At 38.4% G+C, this 20,209-nt stretch overlaps 1 protein-coding gene across 1 annotated transcript in view; it reads left to right on the top strand.

The window, feature by feature from the left end:
• TTC29 (tetratricopeptide repeat domain 29) overlaps positions 1-20,209 on the top strand; it is a 146,010-nt gene that overhangs the window by 79,021 nt on the left and 46,780 nt on the right. The window contains exons 7-9 of the mRNA XM_090288227.1: positions 7,095-7,186; positions 16,612-16,735; positions 18,604-18,832. Of these exons, the coding sequence (XP_090144353.1) occupies positions 7,095-7,186; positions 16,612-16,735; positions 18,604-18,832 (445 nt within the window). The remainder of the gene's footprint in view (positions 1-7,094; positions 7,187-16,611; positions 16,736-18,603; positions 18,833-20,209) is intronic.

Below are 20,209 nucleotides of genomic sequence, written 5' to 3'. Positions count from 1 at the left end.
CACCACACTCTCCCATTGACCAGAGCGTTTTGTATGAGGCCCCCTCACAGATGACTGGACTGCCTCTGGTCCGGCCCCCCCCCCCCCCAGCACAATATGTATAACAAAGCATCCTGTGGCTTTTCCTCGCAAGAGATTAGGGCAGGGAAATTTTCTTCTCAAAGGGAAATAAACTGTAACTCACACTACAATTGGGCTGTAGAGGATAAACATTTCCATGCTCTCAGATTTGCAGTGTAGAAAATAACGATTGAGAATTAGTCCCTCATTAACATAGCACAGAACTATAATGACCAATTTAGGAAATAGCAGTTTTAAGCAATATATTCCAAATTATTATTTAGGAAACTTTTACGTCTAACCATAAATAGAACTTCATATTGTTATTTTGGAATTTGAGAATCATCTGTACTTGGATGTGGAGAGAGAGAGTTTTAGGTGAGAAGATTCTTGGGAGGTCTTTGAGATATACCACTCTTCTAATACAGCTTTTGAAAGTACCATGTAAATTCCTAGCACATGAGTGATTAGCAACTCCAATTTAGTTTATGAAGTTTAAGGATAACCTTAATTATTTATCAAATTCTTAAGAAATTCAGGTTATAAAAGAATAATTTTGAAGAGCACTGATCATTGCCTTTGTTAACGATTGCTACTTAATATGAATCAAAAGCATTATAGATTCAGCTCTCCTTGCTGACATCTAGTCCAGTGGAGGGACTTTACTTTTTAAAAAAAGCAGTTCATTAAGATGACACAAGATTGTTCTAATGAAGGGGAAGCATGAAAATAAAATTTCAAGTGAATGAAATGAGCCATCATTAAAAACATTTTTATGACATAAAATAAATTTGTCAGGATTTTAAATCCAAAGATAAATGATTGAAAACAATTAGGGCATATCTTGAATTACTAGATATATCAATGCAGAGTCCTAAAATCGAAGTCACATTTTGAAATAGAGAATTCTAGATCATTTGGTCCCACCCCATTTTCTGAAGCTCGAGGTAACCAAGTGACCAATCTGGGATCATACCCTAAGCTTATGGCAGAAAAACTAGTAGAACTCGTGTCTTTTAACACTTGGTCCTTTCTACGCTGAACCATATGGCCTTTACTTCCTGTGCTAGCAGATAGTCCAAGTGACCAGCACTGCACTTCAGGAGGAAGGTGTACGTGCTCCAAATGATCAGTATGAACAGTAAGGCTAGACTACTAACTTAAGAATAGTTTCAGCAAAATGCAAAGTATTGAACGACTTTTGTGTATTATAGTTTACAGAGCTGCACACTTGAAAGCCCGTAGTGTTTATTCGATATAACGCATTTGCAAGAAAGGGTTATGTGTGTATTGCATGCCAGATACTGTGCCCGTGTGGGAAGTGGATGAGTCAGTCTTTAAGTGAACGGAGACCAGTTCCGTGTGCCCTGTTTTTATCACCTTCCACCGTTGCCTATTGCTGGCTCCAGTAAAATGCTCTGACTGCTGTTGCTGCCCAGTCTGGTCCTCAGCCTGCTACTGCCGTGCTTGTCAGAAATCATTAGGCATTGATTTCTTTAACTAATGTTGCAGTTGATTGTCTGAATCATGTTCAGACACTGTAAATGAGGCAGAAACATCCTTTCTGCTCACCAACTGTGAAATGGTGAAAGGGGGTTAGATTGCCAGAAATCAGAATAAATGTATTTCCTATAAGATTTGACAATGATTTTCCAGCTCAAGATGGCAACTTGATTTTTTATTTTTATGTGTCCTATTACATGAGGATAAATCTGTATTGTTGTTTTTTCATCCTCAAAGTAATGCACTGTATCGAGCCCAGCTCCAAGCTTTTGTTAGAGAGTGGCACAGTCTGTAGTACGTGTAGGGGATGGATAACCAACAAACGGTAGTTGCGCTGCCTTTTTGTGGAAGGCAAGGAAGAAAGAGGTAAAAAATGCACCCTAGGCAACGGACTCATAACTTTTTATTTACAGACAAATCTGATGGATGCCCCTTTATGGTTTTACAGACTTTTTTTTTTTTTTTTTGTCCAGGGGGGTTTATATGAACTCTTCTAGAACTTGTAGACTTGTAGACTTGTAGAAACAAAGTCTTCAGATGCAGCTAAACAGTCAGGACTTTATTCTCACCTGCGTCAGGGCATCCTCGATGCCTCTGTAAGTCTGGGGGCTCGGAGGAGGGAAAGCGGCCATCTTTCAGCATTGGAAGAACTGTCACATGGAAGGGGGACCAATTTGGGTTGCTCCACGCAACACAATCTTGGCTTGTAGGCAGAAGTTACAGATTTTGCTTCACCTTAACCAACAGTTTTCTCATGTTCCTCTCCAATGATCGAGTAGCTATCCTCACAAGGGCTAGTTTCCAATTCTGAACATTTTTCACGTGAAGGCTGGATCAAGGTTTCTCAGTAAGAGCACATTTCATGTCTGCAGCTGGGTCATTCCCTGTTGTGGGGGTTCTCTGTGAGTTGTGAGGTACTGAGCCACACCCCTGGCTTTTAAGTTGCTAGATGCCACATACACCTCTCTGGATGGTGACAACCTAATACTTCCCCTCTTATTGCCAGATATCGCCAGGGGGCAAAACCACCCCCCTCTGAGAACTGATAGGGGAAAATTAAGCCATTGCTTCATTCAAAGCCTTAGTGTAGGTACTATTTTTTTTTAATGAAATAAAAATATTTTTATTTTTACCATATGTGCTTTCCATTTGTTCCTTTATTTGCCTAACAAAAGTGTCCTATACATAATTGTGTTTCAAGCTTTTGTAGGAATGGTGGGAGGAAGGACAGATAAAGATGCACACATACTTCTACAAATTTCAGGCTTATTATTTCTGCCTTTCAATTTTTAGTTAGATTTATACAAAATAATTTATGCAACTTTGGCAGATAACTCGGAATCAGGGCTGTTTTCATGAGCATGCAACCTGTACAATCACAGAGGACCCTATGCTTAGAAGGACCTTAGTACTTTTAAATACCTCATCTTATTGGAACTTTATAATGTCCCTTCAAGGTAGACTTTATTCATTTCCATTTTATACCCGAGGAAATAAACTCAGAGGCATTAAGTCACTTGACACATGTCATTCAGCTCAGTAGTAGACCTGCCTGAATGGAAAGCCTACGACATTTGAAGAAAATTTGAACACCCAGAGGGAGATTTGATTAATTATCCCATAAGGCCCTTCCAAAGCCTGGTCTATGCCCTCAGAGTAAAAGTCCCAACTGACTTCAAATATTGAAATAACTAAGAGCAAGGGGGGGGGATGGGGGGACGGGGGTTGGGGGGGAGGCAGTAACTACAGAAAGAAATGTGCTGTATATGGGGGGGGGGGAATACCAAAAAATTGATATAAAAGTAGAATTAGAGTTTATTAAAATTTTTGCAAAATTATGAAATTTCCATGTTAAATGGGTTAGATGCTAGGACTTATTTATATGATAGTTTCTATGGATTGGATTCTTTTCCTACAGAAGCAATGGTGTGTGTGTGTGTGTGTGTGTGTGTGTGTCCCACTCGCTTCGCTGATAAGTGACAATCTTGACTTAAATCCAATGCTCTCTTGAAGTCTGTTGCAACAAAAGAAATTAAAGTTTCTTAAGATTTGATTTTACAACATACAATTTTCCACGGCATGTGTAGCATACTACCAGCATTATTCTTTTGCACATTCTCATTTTTATGCTAAGTATTCTATTAATTTTGTTTTTATGTGATGGATAGAAATTATTTCATTTTAAGAACTTTGATTTTATTTGTAAATGTCTTTCCAAGTAAATACATTTTATTCTGTGGAATGATAGAGCCCATTACCTTTAAAACTTGTAGTGAACTCACTTTCAAACCTTCATCTCCATTGTTCACTGAAATCATTGGAGCAACTGGATCGAGTGGCTATAGGACTCTCAGTTTTTATTAGGAGTGTGGCCTGACTTTTCCAACTTTGATAACCTCCTTATCGTGCACAGTTTGACGTTCACTGAAATTTACACAGGAGCATGCTTAATTGGTGTTCTTTTCCTCTGGTTAATTACATTCATTGCCCATAAACTTTAAAGATATATAATAAGTTTCCAATTTATCAAAGTATTTTGTTCCTGAGATTCTTTATTCTCTCTTCTTCTATTTGTGATGCTAGATTTTAACCTTCCAGACCCTGGACTTGTTTCCAGCATGTTCCATGCCACTGAGATAGTTGGTCAGGTGCGACTCATCCCTCAGATTCCACACTGCATTTCCTCACTTGAAGTATTCTCTGAAAAAAGGTTCCAGTCTTTGTCTAAGAATTCTAATTGATTAATATTTATTAAAAAATTATGCCATGTCAACTTTAAAACGTACATAAGCTTGCTTACTATAATATTAATATAAGACATCTTTTCTACACAATTCTTAATCTCACATTACTTTTTCACTTACTTTTATGGGTTTTTTTGTTGTTGTTGTTTGTTTTAACAATGTCCTTTCTACTCTGCTCATGATGAACTACATACTTGAGCAGTGTGCCGGGTTTTGCCTTGAATCCTCCTATGCTTTCACCTGCCTGAGTTCACTCGCTCACAGTAGTGACCCCGTCCCTGAGGAATGGGGCCCTGGCTTTGACACAGATGAGCTCCTGTGACCAAGGTCCTCAACCGGATCTCATGTCACCGACTGTCTGCCTGGTGGACCAGTAACATCCTATCTTCTTTCCACTGCCTGTGTAGTTCCTGCCTGTAGATAAAGGGTTTCAGGGAACTTTCTCAAGCCACAAGTCAAGTGTGTGTCCTTACCTGGAGGCAGGGAACTTTCACCAGGAGTCATTCACTGACGGCTGGTTACCAGGTTCCCAGAGACGCCCTGTACTAAGACTTACATGACACTCTGTATTACCTTATGGCAGCCTCACAACAGCTCTCACAGGGTCTTTTCTTTTTTACTTCTGAGGAAATTACATTTAGCGGGCCTTCCTGGCCCAAATATATTGGGCATGAAAGAACTGGAACTTGAGCCCTGGCTGGTGTGGCTCAGTGGTTTGAGTGCCAGCCTGTGAACCAAAGGGTCACTGCTTTGATTTCCAGTCAGGCAGGGCACATGCCTGGGTTTTTGGCTGGGTCCCCAATTGGGGGAGTTCGAGAGGCAACCACACATGGATGTTTCTCTCCCTCTCTTCCCCTCTCTCTAAAAATAAATAAGATCTTAAAGAAAAAAAAAAAAGAATTGGGATTTGAAACCAAGTCTTCTCATTCTAAGTTTAGTATTCATTCCAGTATTCATTCTACATCTGGCTCTAGGAGGAAGATTCTATAGAATCAAGTCTGAAGCCAAATCCAAGCCCCAGACTGAGTGGGTTTTCTGGCCCCATTGCTCCCTGGAAGCATGGCACACTGGGGCGGGATAGGAGCCCTCAGCACTGAAGCACCTGCCATGTAATGACTACCCTCTGGTCCTCGGGCTGGAGAGTCGCACCTCTGAGATAAAGTTGGGCTCTCCATACACCGTGCTGCTTCACGGCCCGTCGGGGCCAGGGGCATCAGGACTGGTGCGATGTAATGCAGCGTGAGCCCAGAGAGACCTGCCTTTGGTCACTGCTGATTCATACAACGGCATCAGTCCATAGTCAGTGCCACTGTAAGGCCGGGAGGGCTGCAAGCATGCTCTCTCCTATTAAAGATTTCCTAGGGTCTAATGTACCACCTGGCACACAGTAACAATCGTTGCCGAAAGCAAACTATTTTTGGTACAAAATATAATATTTAGTCTTAAAGTTCTAGAATGTCATATAAAAAATATGTAAGCCAAAAAAAGATACTAGAAAGTCTCTCCCTAAATTTTTATATTTGGATTCAATAAAGCCTCTTATAAATTCACAAAATCCAGGGGTTTTGCCCCTTAACTTAGAAGGGTCTTTGTTGAGTCACATCTGACTAAATCTAGGAGTTATCAGTTATGCAAGACCAAGGAAGAAAAATATTCTCAGATATATACAGGCTTATTAAAAGCCTTAAAAACAAGAATTAAAAACTTAAACTTTGCTGGTTTAGTGGGAATTAAAACAGTGAATCAGTATGTGTCAGTAAGTTTTGATATCAGTATCGGCCAAGCACTCATTTGGTAACCCTCCCATACCCAAATGTCCTTATTGAAATTAGTTCCCAAGTATTAACTTTTAGAAAGTAAAGATGAATACCAACACTGCCCCTAACCCCCGCTCATCTGAGCTACCACGGCCAGGCCGTGGTCTATTGCTTGTATTTCTGTCCTCCCTCACATTGACCCTCTCCCAGCACTGTCACGTGACTTTCACTGATTCTGTCTTAGGAAATGTGCAAAAAGGATTTGCATAGAGTCTTTGGGGATTTCCTGTGTCCTCATGTGTGTAATAGGTTGGATCAAGTAAGAGTGAAGGAAGAAGAAAGAATGGGGATTCTGTTTTACGTATTTCTCCTCCTCCTGGCCATTGAAAGGGAAAAAGAATAAAAAAGAAAATTGTACCGTACAGATAATGTCAGTGTTAAATTAAATGAATATCATGCATTTGACTGTGGCAGCCATAATCTTTTGATTATTGAAGAGATTGTTGGTAATGAAGTACATTTGTAAGAAATATTTTCAGTGTATACTGAATACATGTACAAACTGCGAGATATGCATCTAATAAAATGATAGATTTAGAAATTGCCTGGCACCTAAATTCATGCTTTTCAACAGCTATTTATAGAAAGAAAAGTGATATTTAAGCTACCGTAGTAGAATATTATAATCTGCTTTCTATTACCTAGGTAATAGTCCCATATTTTAAAATAATGTTGCAAGCCATTCAATTATTTATTCACACCTACATTATATAAACTGGAAGGTTTTGGATTGTACAGGAAAAGAATTATTTTCACAAAACTGAGACCTCACTGTCATGATTTCAAGAGATTGTTGTGAAACAAGTTATCCAAGAGATAAAAATAAACCAAACCAACATGAATTTTTAATAAACAAAAAGTACTTTATGGAGACATTAAAAACAACTATTAATTTTAATCTTTTCTGTTATGAAATGCAGTATCAGGGAGTCTGGCTGGGCTCTCTAATAGGTATTTCTCTTCCTGATAGGTCCTCAGCACTTACAGTAAAATCTCCACCGAGCTGGATGATGATCTCAGCCTGGGGAGAGCCTTCGAAGCAATAGCCAAGGTCCTGCAGAGGTAAGTTAGCACATCCTTGTCTTCCTGTCACTGCGAATTCACTCAGCCGTGAAAGACTTAAATTGTTTGAGGTCTGTCGCTTTCCATTACTGCCTGCTTAAATTTCAAGCAGTGCCCTTCTTAAGTGACCCTTTCATCGTCAGTTATTTTAAATCAACGCGGTGTTTTTAAATACGCCCCTAAATCCTCCTCTATCTATTGCACCTTTGAATTATTTTATTTTTAATTTTCTGTAAGTTTAGAGATGACCTTGAATGAAAGGGAAAAATCAGGTCATTGCTCACAGGTTAAAAAAGCAGAGAACACAGGAATATACAGTACACCTCAGGGACCACGGCTCGCCATAGCCTCTCCAGATCTCATCTTCGAGAAAACTTTCCGTTTATGCTTCAGTCATGCTTCTTCCATTAAGATATCCCTCCTTCAAGCATAGGTGGAGAAACGATTGGGTGCAAAAACAGTATTTCCAAAATGTCATTTAAAACAGAAAATGTAACAAAAGTATACGTGAAAAACTCCCGAATACAGATTTTTCTGTGTAAAGTATCTGATTGGCCCTTCATTCATTGTATTGTGTTTGTTGTGTGCTCTATTTAATCACAGCATTAGATAGCAGCGTTATAAGCACTATAATTTAAGCCAAGGTAGTCTAAGAATAAGAAAAGTTATCAAAGTTCAGGGCTTGGGTTTTGGTATGTTACCTTATATACAATATTTAGCTTTAAAATTTCGTTTATTTATTTTTATTTATTGGTTTTAGAGAGGGGAAGGGAGTGTGAGGGACTGCTTTGTTGTTCCACTTATTAATGCATTCATTGGCTGATGCTTGTATGTGCCCTGACTGGGAATCAAACCAGCAACATTGGCATATCTGGATGACACTCTAACCAACAGAGCTACACAGCCAGGGCCTACAGTATATAGCTTTTTAATAATGGTAATAGTAATAACACCAATCCCACCTACTTTTCCAGGGGCAGATACGCTCCCAAAGGTCAATTTACTGGCACAAGGGCCACATCTATTCAGGCCACTAACTTTCAATAGCAGTGAGCACCACCACATCTCCATCCTTCAGGGATTCCATTTCCTTTATGGAGTTATGCAATGCTGTTCTTTCTTTCACTTTAATTAGTTTAATTTTTAAAATAATGGATGCACATAAACAATGAAAAGAAATTTCCTCTTTTCAGTTTCTCAAGTGCCCTTCCTGAAGTGACCTGTGCATAGAAGCATAAATGTACTATAGATTCTTCTTTTTTTTCCTCTACAAAAATAGGTCAGATTACATACCCATTTTGCGCCTTTATTTATTTATTACTTACTCACTATATTGACCCTGGCTGGTTTGGCTCAGTGGATTGAGCGTCGGCCTGCGAGCTAAGTGTCACTGGTTCGATCTTCCAGTCAGGGCACATCAGAGAAGGAAAACTCTGATTCCAAAAAACCTCCGCTGCCTTGCGGCATACCTCTTCAGGGGAAAGGCTAAGGGAGTAAACCCCGACAGAAAATCCGGAGCCGGAGTCCCTAAGGCGGTTTGACGTTGTAGTCAACACCGGCAACTCCTGCGGCGCACCTGAAGCCAAGCTGTATCGACTCCGTCTTTCCCTTGGATCCTTCAGCTGCGAAGAGAGGGGGGGTCTGCTGCATGGGCAACAGCAGACCCTCCATATCACCCTGCCCAGGCTCTGTAGCTTCAGCTCCACTGGACAGGACACTCCAGCGTCATCGCAAGATGTCGATTCAACACGGGAGGAGACAGATACCGTGTCACTCCCGAGTCGGACTGCACAGCCATTCTCGGCGGTGCAGATAGACTCTTAAGAAGCTACACCATCGTCTCTCGAGACGGACAGCTGCCGACTCGAATAGTAATAACAGTAGTAGTAGATATAGATTGTGTCAAGTTCTAACTTCTTCCCATTTATAGTTCACTTGTAAATATATACAAGGCAGGCTTTTAAAAGGTAAAATTGTTATTTGAAAGGCATTTAAAACATTACATGCCTAGTGAAGTACAAGTAGATCATCATTATATAATTACCATTGCCAATATATAAGGAGGGACCTGTGGGCAGGTGCACTCATGAGTCACCTATCACAAAGTGGGCAAACATGTTGAAAGAGTCTTCAAAAAAAATTTTCACTGAAGCCAAATGCAGCCTCTCACAACAACTCCAGTTGGTACACAGATACAAATGCATTCCTAGAACACTCACCTAGTGCGGGAATCCTGTACTGCAAGGGGCCTGCCCTTCAGAAGATAAGTCCATTTGGGGAGTGGGTCCCCTTTTGTAATAATCATTAAATATTAAATAAATAATTAATGAAATATTAAAATCCAATGCCAGTGAAATGATAGGTGCCCTACAAAATACCAAATAAAATGCAAGGCAGTTGTCACTGCATAAATGGTTAGGGACATGGACATATTTATAAGGAGAGAACGAACATTTACTCAAGGAAGGCAAAAACATATGAGTGCTGTGGTCCCTCCAAGTAAAGACTGGTAACTAACCCATTGAGGATCAACCCAATTATCCCTTAAACTTTTACTTTACAAATAACAACTGGAAAGAAGCAAATGTTTGAACACAAAGAAGACATTCATAAGTATTCTATTTAATGTCTGTTTGGAACACACAAACTTTGTGCCCTTTTGTCCAGCTCATTTTGATTATTAAATGACTTGACCCTACTGTTAGCACTGCCCAGAGTCAGTAAAAAATGGTTGGATTATTTGTCTTGCTCTTCAGTAGCCGACCTGACCTGAGCCTGTACAGTTAAGTCAACACATCCCTTAACATGCATATAAAATAATTTTTACAAAATGATGTTGTGTCCCAACATGACTAAAGAGATAAAACTTCAGGGAAGAGTATTTTCCCTTATAAAACATACTGAGCACTTTATGTCACAGGATCAGAAAAGTGTTGGAACTCCCCTTTGGTTACAAAGATACAATTATTTTTGAAACTTCTGGAGACATGCGGTTTTCTTAAAATAATTCTCACCTGTTAACCTGGTTTTTCATCTGGATTATTTTAGTGTCTTCACTTTGGAACTTGAATTCCTGGTCTATAAAGTAAAGGTTAAAGGGAAATTGAACAATTACTGGTAAATATTGGCAATAACAAGAGAAAATCTAATGTTTTGATCTGGCTGTTTAAGTATTACTTGGGGTTCAGGTGTGGAGAAGGACTCAGTTATCTCTCACGTATGAAGCAGGGTGTGTTCTGGGTGGCCGTAGGGACACTTTATTGCAACAGTCTCAACAGTGGCAGCCTGCCGTGGGGCTAACATATAATAGGCAAGAAGATTTAGCCCTATCTCTCTTTTATACCAGATGAAACTAATTCTACTTTTAAGAATTCCCATCTATTAAATTACAAATGAAGCCATCAATGACTTCTAAGGTAGACATTGAGTTTTAATTTTATAATAATGCTGTGCAATGCACAAGAGTACAGGAGCTGCTGCTTCTGAGGTCGTAGGGCAAAATGTTGCAAGGCCACAGCCAGCTCTGCAGTCCCAGTCTGCCATGGGGCAGCATTGTTGGGGGTGATGGACGAGCCCTCAGGGGAGCGTACACCTTGGCATAGTCTTTCACCATTTGCACAGAATAACTCGAGAGGTGGACAGATGTTAAAAACAAAAATCCTTTACAGGAAGCCAACAGCACCCAAGATAGCTAAGAAGCCTTATTAAATCAAGTCCACTACTTATTAGAAATTATTTGATATGAATTTTGTGGTCATTTAAAAGAAATTTGCTTTGAGGGCTTGGTGTTTTTTGACACATGCACACACACACACACACACAGATGCACACCCACACATGCACACACACGTACATCCCTTTTACAGTCCTAAACTGTCCTCAGATTAGGAGAAATGGAGCACAACCCAAATAAAGGAAATTACAGTGGTGTCAGCTGAGAAATAAATCCAGCCGCATATGAAGTTTAGCATCACCTCTAAATCTCTTTTTCTCAACCTGGGCCATGGCACAAGTTTCACTAATGGTAAGTCCTATCTCTATAAACATATTTTATCTCTTTAAAGGAAATGAAAGAGGATAGCCACGTCTAGGGTAAGTGTGTGTCTAAGACTATCAGCTGAACATGCATGAAAGGTGAATAAGCTTTAAGGCTGAAAGCTTCTCAAATGGTTATAGGAATTTATACTGTGGCTTCAAGTGAAAAGCACCCCACATTCCCTCAAGACCAAGGACTTGGTAATACCAAGTGGCTTGTTTGGTAGTGCTAGAACTGCCCCTGGCATTGGAGTTATTGATGAAGGTTTTAATAGTGAACAGGGTTTGTTATTTTTGCTATTGGTCTGAATAATATTAATCAGCATAACAGAAAATAAGCATTTACAATGTTTTTTTTTTTTTTCCTACTTGGAATACTAGTGTAAAAAGGATCAATATTCTAAAATAATAACAATTGCCCATGACACCACTAGGAAAGCCAGAATTATAGGCCATAAAACAAAGAGAAAGTGAGTTGAGAAATTACCAAGTAAATATTATTTTTATATGTAGACAGATAATTTGAGTAAATATGGAGGGGAGAGGAAATAACCTCAGTTTTTCTTACAGCACTTTTGTTGCCTCATTTCCTGAAATAACTCATTTACCAAAATGGTACAGCTCTCCAACATAAATAGGATAGCTTGTATAGGGGGAAAAAATTACAGAAATGAGAGTTGTTCAAGACACCTTGTTCTCAATTAGCTTAGGTTTATTCCATACCAATTATAAATTTTCTTGTAAACTCGGGTTCTTTCTTAGAAAACTTTCCACAGTGGACATTTTAAATCAATCAGTACAAAGTTTCAAGTGTGAAAATTACCTTTCTGTTATAGCTGAAAATTAATTTCTTCTTGCTTGAGAGAAATGACATGCCCTAGTAATTTTCATATATTCTTTAAAATGGAACATCCAAGCTTTGAGGCGAGATCTCCTAAAAACGATCCCCCCAAATACATAAAAACATTTCTATTAATTCATGAAATTAAGAATGGCTTTTTATATTTTCTCCTGTCGCTGATTCCATTTGCCTTATTATTTTCATCTGTGGCCCACAAACTTGGGGGCACAATCAACAAACCCCTTAGTGGCTGCTTCATCTCTGCTCTATTTGATTTCTTCTCTCTGAGTAAATGATTAAGTTTTCATGCATTGGTTCAACCAAAATCTATGTTCACTCAACCACATCCTTTATTGATTACTTCTACTGCAAACAGTAGGCCAAGTGTGATATACATAATTGGACAGTTGTCAGGGGATGTGGGTGTTAACAGTCCTGTTTTCCCAGTTGGAAACTGGAATCACCTTGATACACAAATATTCTGCACTGTTTCATTCCCATTCTTTGGACCGAGGAGTCCTGTTCCTCAGAATATATGTTTTTAACTCTCTAAGGTCTGGCTGAATGAATTTAATGATTATACCATATAATATGCTGTTCAAGTTGCACCTGTGCACTGCATATAGAAAACTAGAATTAATATTTGTCTAGCATTTTAACCTTGTCCTTTAACTCATTCAAATAATCTGTAGCTTTTCTGTGAGAAAAATATTTGATTCTTTCCCCTGTAAAGAAAGACTAGCTTCTAAATCTACAGATAACTTTTAAATTCAGAAATCTTCTAAGCAACATATAACGTTTATATATCAGATGCTATACCAACAGCCTTGCTGGCTACAGAACTGTGCATTCATTGAGTGGAGCAGATAATTTATAACAGAAAGACTTTTCCTGTAGCATTATTTGTCAGAGAAAGTTCCAGATACTTTTAGATGTTTTGGAGATCTGTTGCTCCTTTGGGAGAAAAACCACTCGACTCACCCAGCGATAGTTTTATTTATACTATTTTGTATTTCTTATTCACTGAACTTGTTTTTTCTCTTTGTTTTTTTGTATATATCTTGATTTAATAATCCTCAACATGCCAGACTTAATCCAAAAGGTACTTTCATCAAAAATATATCAGCTTTTAGGAACATGGACATAAATAAGCTTCTTGAGCCCATTTAGCTAAATGAAAATAGTAATTTTTTCCTGAGGTTCTAAAGTGATATGCAAAGAGGTCTCTACTTTTTTTCTTATGTTCTCATTTTTTTCTTGAATGTTACAATGAAAGAAAGAGCTTGGAGGGTTAACATCACTTTGATAAAATATTTTAGTCCTAGAAATGTACAAGTTTGCTCAAAATTCTAAGTAGTATGTTTTATTTATTAATATTTTTATACTCTTGAGCTCTCAATACCATTTAGTTGTTCCACAAAGCAAATATTTAAATTAATGAGTGTACTCCTTATGGTATTTTATTCCATGTCTGCATTTGAAATAATCCTCAAACAATTCATATTTCTTTTTCTGGAGACTGAGCTATGCCTAAGTGTAGAAGAAGATTATTCATAATTTTGTTATGAAAAAGTGAGAACAGAATAATAAAAGGCAATATTAACTTTGGGAATGTGAAATTGCCTTCTATTTCTAATATGTAGACTATTCTTTAGCAATAAGAAAGGGGGAAAAAAAGGCTTTTGATAGTACCTGGTACTCAAGGAAACAAAAAGTGTTAGTTCTTTGAGCCTGCCCCCTAGAAAATAGACACCAGGACTTTATTTGCCTGTCTTGGAGAGTGTATGTTCAGATCATGGTGTTTTGTACATTGGATAATGAAAGATTTTCAAAAAATAATGCTTAGCTAATTTGACTTTTCTTCTCAGCTGGGGGTAGATTCTATCAAGTAGAGAGCAGTGGGTATGACAGCTCTCTACTTCCCTAAAAGGTAATAACACTAGTTGTCATTTAATGAATCTCTACTATGTGCCAGGCTATATGTGTATGTGATTTTTCATCTCACAACATTCTGTGGCCATTTTTAAAATGAGAAAACTGGAGCTGAGAAAGAGTGAAGATGTGTTCAAAGTTATTCAATGAAAAGGCCACGCTGGGATTGAAGCCTATATCCTTCTAACAGCCACCACAGTGCACTGTAACTACCAAGCAATATCACTTATTTTTACAAACATACCACAGCTTATCTGTGAAAATGAATGTTTTCCTCATCGAACCTTGGGTGGTCATGCAAGTTGATACCTCTAATCCTGCTACCACCTGCTTAAAATTAGCATGCCTTTGAAATGCTTTCTGAGCTGTGGCATTGTCTTTTAGAGTGACCCCTATAGCAGTACATCATTGTTTGAGAGGTGGGTTTGACTTTTGCAAGCAGCCAATGGATTTAGAGTCACATTTAGAAAAAAAACACTCTCTAGGGATAACCCCATTTTGGGAACAAAGTACTTATGAACACCTAATAATAACACAATTCTACAAAGATGTTCCCTAAAGAGGGAATCCTCATAATGCTATCAGCTTCATCATTAGGTGACATCTTTGAAGATAATCACTTGGAGGAAACTATCTTCCTCTGCATGCTTCATAAGTCTGGACGATTGGAAATATGGATGTACAGTACAGGGGGGATGTCAGGGCTAGAAATATAGATTTGCCTTATGTGTGCATATAGGTGTTAGAGCATTCCGTAGCAGTATATGAAGTTGCCCATAGGAAGCAGTCTGTGGAGGGGAAGAGGATGGACTTGGATAGACCTCCAGAAAGAGCCAGTTGTGGGTGGGCAGAGACCCCAGTGTCAGTAAGATATCCGGGAAGATGAAGTCATGAGAGAAGTGAGAAAAGAGAGATCAGCTGAAGGTTCTGGCCAGCAGAGAGGGAGAAACAGTTGCAGAAATACGGGCTGGGTAAGAGCAGAGACGCCGATCTGTGTGCTGCAGCCTGGGTGAGGGCACAGGAGGAAGAGGGGCAGGATAGAGCAAGGAGCCTGAGAATCTGTAAGCACACTGAACATCTGATGCAGTTCAAAATTCAAACACATCTCCCACGATACATACTACACTTTTCAAATGTATAAAGGTGCTTTGAGTTCACCATTGTATTCCCTAGATTTGGTTGCAAATCTTTTGGCTTTCTTTTAAGATCAAATTTATGCTACAAATTCTAGACTTGTTCTTGTGAGGAAGATATTGAAAGGAAGGTGCTCCCGGTGGCCAAGCACTATACACAGTTCATAGTACCCATCACAGTTAACCCCACATTACGAATTTCATATTAATCTCTCCAAAATGACAGTGAAACTCTAAGAGCAGGAATGATATTCCCCAGAAAGTAGGATTGTAGGGCATGCGAGAGTCTCTCAAAGGTTTCTCGATGTTACTGAAATATCCAGAAGACAGGAGTTTACAATCACGAACTTCAAACACCCAATGACTGAGGTCATTGACTTACCTGGAAGCTTGATTCAGGTATACTGCATAAATATTTCCTATCTCAAACCTACCATTTCTTCATTCAAAAATATATGAATGCCTCATATACACCAAGCGCTCTGCTAGAAACAATGTCTTTCTGAGCCTTTGGCCAGTATATATAACCCTCGAATAGGTAACTTCAGTGATGCCTGAGACTTCAAGACTGAAACAAACTACCATTCGCCTTTCATAAACTTTCAAACGGTTTTACTTAAAAAATAACAGCTTTTTAAAGATATAAATCATATGCCGTATACTTCACCCTTTTAAACACTACAGTTCAGTAGTTTTCAGTATATTCCCAGAGTGGTGCACCTATTACCACTATTTAACTTAAGATCATTTGCATCAACCTGAAAAAAATCCCTAAACCTTTAGCAGCCACTCCTGTGCCCCCCTCACCCCAGCCTCTGCTCATCACTCACTCACTTCTGTCTCTGGATTTGTCTAGTCCAGACATTTCGTGTAAATGGAATTATACAATATGTGGTCATTTGTGACTGGCTCCTTTAATTTAGCATATTTTCAATGTTTACCCATATTATAACATGTGTCAGTACTTCATTCCTTTTTATGGCTAAATAATATTCCATTGTATGGATATACGTACCACACTTTGCCTGTCCATTCATCACCTGATGGGCACTTGGGTTGTTTCCACTTCTTGGCTACGAAGAACAATGTTGCTATGCCCATTCATGTACAAGTTTTTGTGTGGATATGTTTTCATTTCTCTTGGGAATATAAGAAGGAGTGGAGTAGCTGGGTCATGTGATACCTATGTTGAACTTTCTGAGGAACTGAAAAGATGTTTTCCAGAACAGCTGTTGCAGTTTACATTTCCACCAGCAATCATGAGGGTTTGAAGGTTTAAATTTTAACTTACTATATAGTTCAACAAAGTCAAGCCACGTATTTTTAAATTTTTAATAGTTTAACTTAAAATGTTTAGATTTTTTCACTTTCATTATCCTGATAACCATTTTGCACTTCCTAAAGCGAAGACACACACTATCTTCTCTTCACTGTGACGTTAAGTGAAATGATATTTCAATCGTTTCCTGTTTTATTTATTCTAGTCAAAGAAAGATGATGGAGGCAATTAAATACTTGAAAGAAGTTGTGACGATTGCAAGAAACCACGCTCAAAGCCTTGATGTTGTGAGAGCAAGTACCATGCTTGGTGACATCTACAACGAAAAAGTGCGTATATGTGCTTCTTGCTTATGGGGGAAAAAATCGTAGCTTTAAAATTCTACTCCCATATGATCCTCACTTCCCCTAGGCTGTTAGCAGAATGGGCCAGGACTGTAGGACTTAGATGAAGCCCAGGGAAGGGACTGGGAAGGGGCATGCCTCTTTCTTCCTCTTCTTCCGGGACCTGAGTGCCATGTTGGGCACTGTCACCACAAGCTGCTGACACCAATTCACATCTTCGCAGCCAATGCAGGGCCTCAGGAATTTCCTATCTGAAGAGCAATTAAAATATTTAAAATCGAAGGAGCTACATTATAACAATTGGTTCTTACCTGCCAACACTGACATGCGTCTCTCTTGCTCCAAATTCTTGTACTAATCCAGCTGTGATGCCCCTGCTAAGTCCCTCTGGAGAAGAAAGGGCAGTCCCAGGAGAAATTCTGAAGGAAGCAGTAATTCTAGCAACAGATTGGTTATGTGGAAGACCCGAGAAAGAAGAGAAAAACGTCTAAAATAAAAGTCTCTTGATGCATTGGCCATGGCAGACTTTTAATTTATTTTCTCCTGACTTGATCTTTTATTACCCAGCTTCTCCTTTACAAATGATATGAAAGGGGCTTGTTTCTCCATTATAATTGCTCTTTGGGTCACAAGTAGGATCTATCCATTTCAAGAGTAGTTACATTCTCAAATTGTGTTTCTGCTCACTGTCTTAATCTTTTCGAGAGACCACTTACGTAGTGATTAAAAGCACCAACTCTGAGGCCAGCCTGCTCGATTAAAAGCTGTTTCACTTACAAAATCTGTGGCCTGGAACAAGTTAAATACCTTGTAGGCACCCCGGTTTTCTCACCTCATAAGGCTGCTGTGAGTATTGAGTGAATATATGTAAAACACTCAGAACCGAGCCTGGCTGTGGGAGCAAATGCCATCTGTGCAAGTTTTAGCTGCTACTGTTCTCTCCGCACTCATAGTGTCATGCAATCCCCCTTCTCCAGAGGCTCGGAGGGCGTAAGTAGCCGACCCCAGGTCTGCAAGCCTCTAGGTGGCTGTGGGACCCAAACTCGTACTCTTAACCCCTGCAGCCTTCTATGTGCCAGGTAATGCATTTTTGATGATGTCAGAATTATTTGGCCTTTTTGTAAAGAAGAAAATAGAGTTTGAAATTAATTTGAATGAATGAAACTGCCATCTTTATATTTGTAGCTTAAAATGCTGCAAAGAACTTGGAAAAGAGATAGCTTACATGATTGTTTGAATTGTTCTGGTCCTATCAAGATCATACATATCTTGGATACCTCCACATTCTCTGTCAAGAATGGCATGTGCACATGGGAAAACAAGACTAAAAACTAAGTCAGCAGGCATATACACCTGTTTTCATGGATGACTGATTAAACAGGTTGGCTGAAAATGATCCCTTACTGTGATAACTAAAGCAGGTTAGAAATATTTCATTGGGTAAATTCAGTGCTTCAAGTGAGAAAATTCCATTCGAATCAGTAAAAAATTCCATCCAAACCAATGGAAATCAGTTCATTCTTTCCCACTCTTCTTCCTGCTGTCATACGTTAGGCTGAACCATATGAAAATGGTAATATCTGAACATTTTTTGTTCCAAAAAACTTAAGTTTCATACAGTTCAACCTGATAGAAACAGCTTTCCTAGTGAATTAATTTCAAGAACTGCATGGTTAGTAACCACAATGTTTAAAAAGAATCTTATTCTAACAGAGACCCGGCTTGCCATCACTTTTTTTTTGAAGATGAACTGCTGTAACTGTTGAAGAACAGTGTGGGACTTGCCAAGCTGGGAAGATATGTGGAACAGTCAAATACAAATTAATAGAAAATCATTCCCCTTATCTTTTTAGGGATACTACCGTAAAGCTTCTGAATACTTTCAGCAAGCTTTTGATGCAGCAATGGAGCTCACAAACGTGCCTCTGATGGATGAAACAAAAGTTCATTATGGAATCGCGAAAGCTCATCAGATGATGATGACAGCCAACGCTTACACAGAATCTACAGATCCCACCAGCCTGGACTGCCTGCTGTCATGGAAGGAGAGTAGAAGCGACATTGCGCCTGATCCAGTTATTGGTAAGGCATTGTCGTTGCTGGTTTTTTAAACACTTCAGTTTTTGTAGCATTCTTATCAGCTAAGTCACTTTCATGTAAAGGTCTGTTCAGTCATTGGTGATTTTAATTGTATGCGTAATTTTAATTTTATTAATTCGTTACTACGCGAAGATTGGATATACTTTTGCACTAGATCGTACCTTCAATTTTTAAGGAAAGCATAAGATCGTGGTAGTGATGCCTTCAACTCGATAAAGGACCATTCTTGTGCTGATTTTTGTTTCAGCAATGGTAAGTACTGATCAGCTGTAAGGAATGGGAAATAAGTTTGTTTTAAAAAAGTGTTCAGTGTTGTACCTTACTGATGAGAGCAAGTATTTGTACATGCAAATTGGTATTATACTCTCATTTTTCTGATGGTAGTAAATTTTCCTGTTTTTCATCAGTTCAAATTTGAATATTAATTTAGATATTTGACAGTAATTTTGTTCAATGTCTCTGTTTTCCTATATATGTTTTCTGGTGATAATTAGTCAAAATACTCAAAAACAAATTACTAGGTAGGTGTGGGTCAGTTTTGTGGGTCAACTTGACTAGGCTCTAATCCTTCGTTAAGAATTTTAGATTAGGATTTTTAAAAACCTTTAAACATCTCTGCCTATGACACCTTGGGTTACAAAATTATTTGTTTGCAAATCAAACTTTTTAAAGTACAATGTTTTGGGATAACTCAAATGGAACCATTAGGCAAAATTTTGTAATGTGAAGAACAGCTCCTAATTGAAACGTTTGTTTGTTTGTTTTTTGCTTTAGATAAAACAATAATATCTTTTGGTTTCTATTTCCTCCATAGAATAAATAGTAAATAATAGTAAAATGAACACAAAGGAAGTTTATTGACTCTTTTAAATTAGCAGGATACCACTTACCACTGTCTGTCCTTCAGTTATGAAATCAGAAAGGTCTCGTTCCAAATATATGTACAATAAGAAAAACAAGATGATGTCTTTAAAAACACATGGCTTGTTGATATTTATGGTTAACTATTAACTAATCTTTTTTGGCTAATATTCTGCTTAATTCAGAATGTTGTCTTGTCATATGTTTGGGTTTTTGTTTTGTACTTCTGAGTTATCTTTCCATTAGTTTCTCACTCTTTCTGCCCAGGCGATAAAGTAGAGGAAATATGATCCATATTAGAATACTTGCTTTGATAAAAGGCTTGGTAAAGAGTAAGCTGAATTACTCATGTTTTCAGATCTATCTTGGATAACCTTTAGCCATCACATGATAGTCATAAAAAATACACAAAACAGAGCCATGTGTCTATTTGCTACAATCTTGTTTTAAAAACTCTTTTTTACTTTTTTTTACTCTATAAAGCTGTTTTTCTATTCT

This window comes from Furipterus horrens, unplaced genomic scaffold (genome assembly GCF_987537825.1).
Source record: "Furipterus horrens unplaced genomic scaffold, mFurHor1.1.pri manual_scaffold_10, whole genome shotgun sequence".
NCBI classification, from domain to species: Eukaryota; Metazoa; Chordata; class Mammalia; order Chiroptera; family Furipteridae; genus Furipterus; species Furipterus horrens.
This window is presented reverse-complemented; position numbering and strand designations above follow the sequence as displayed.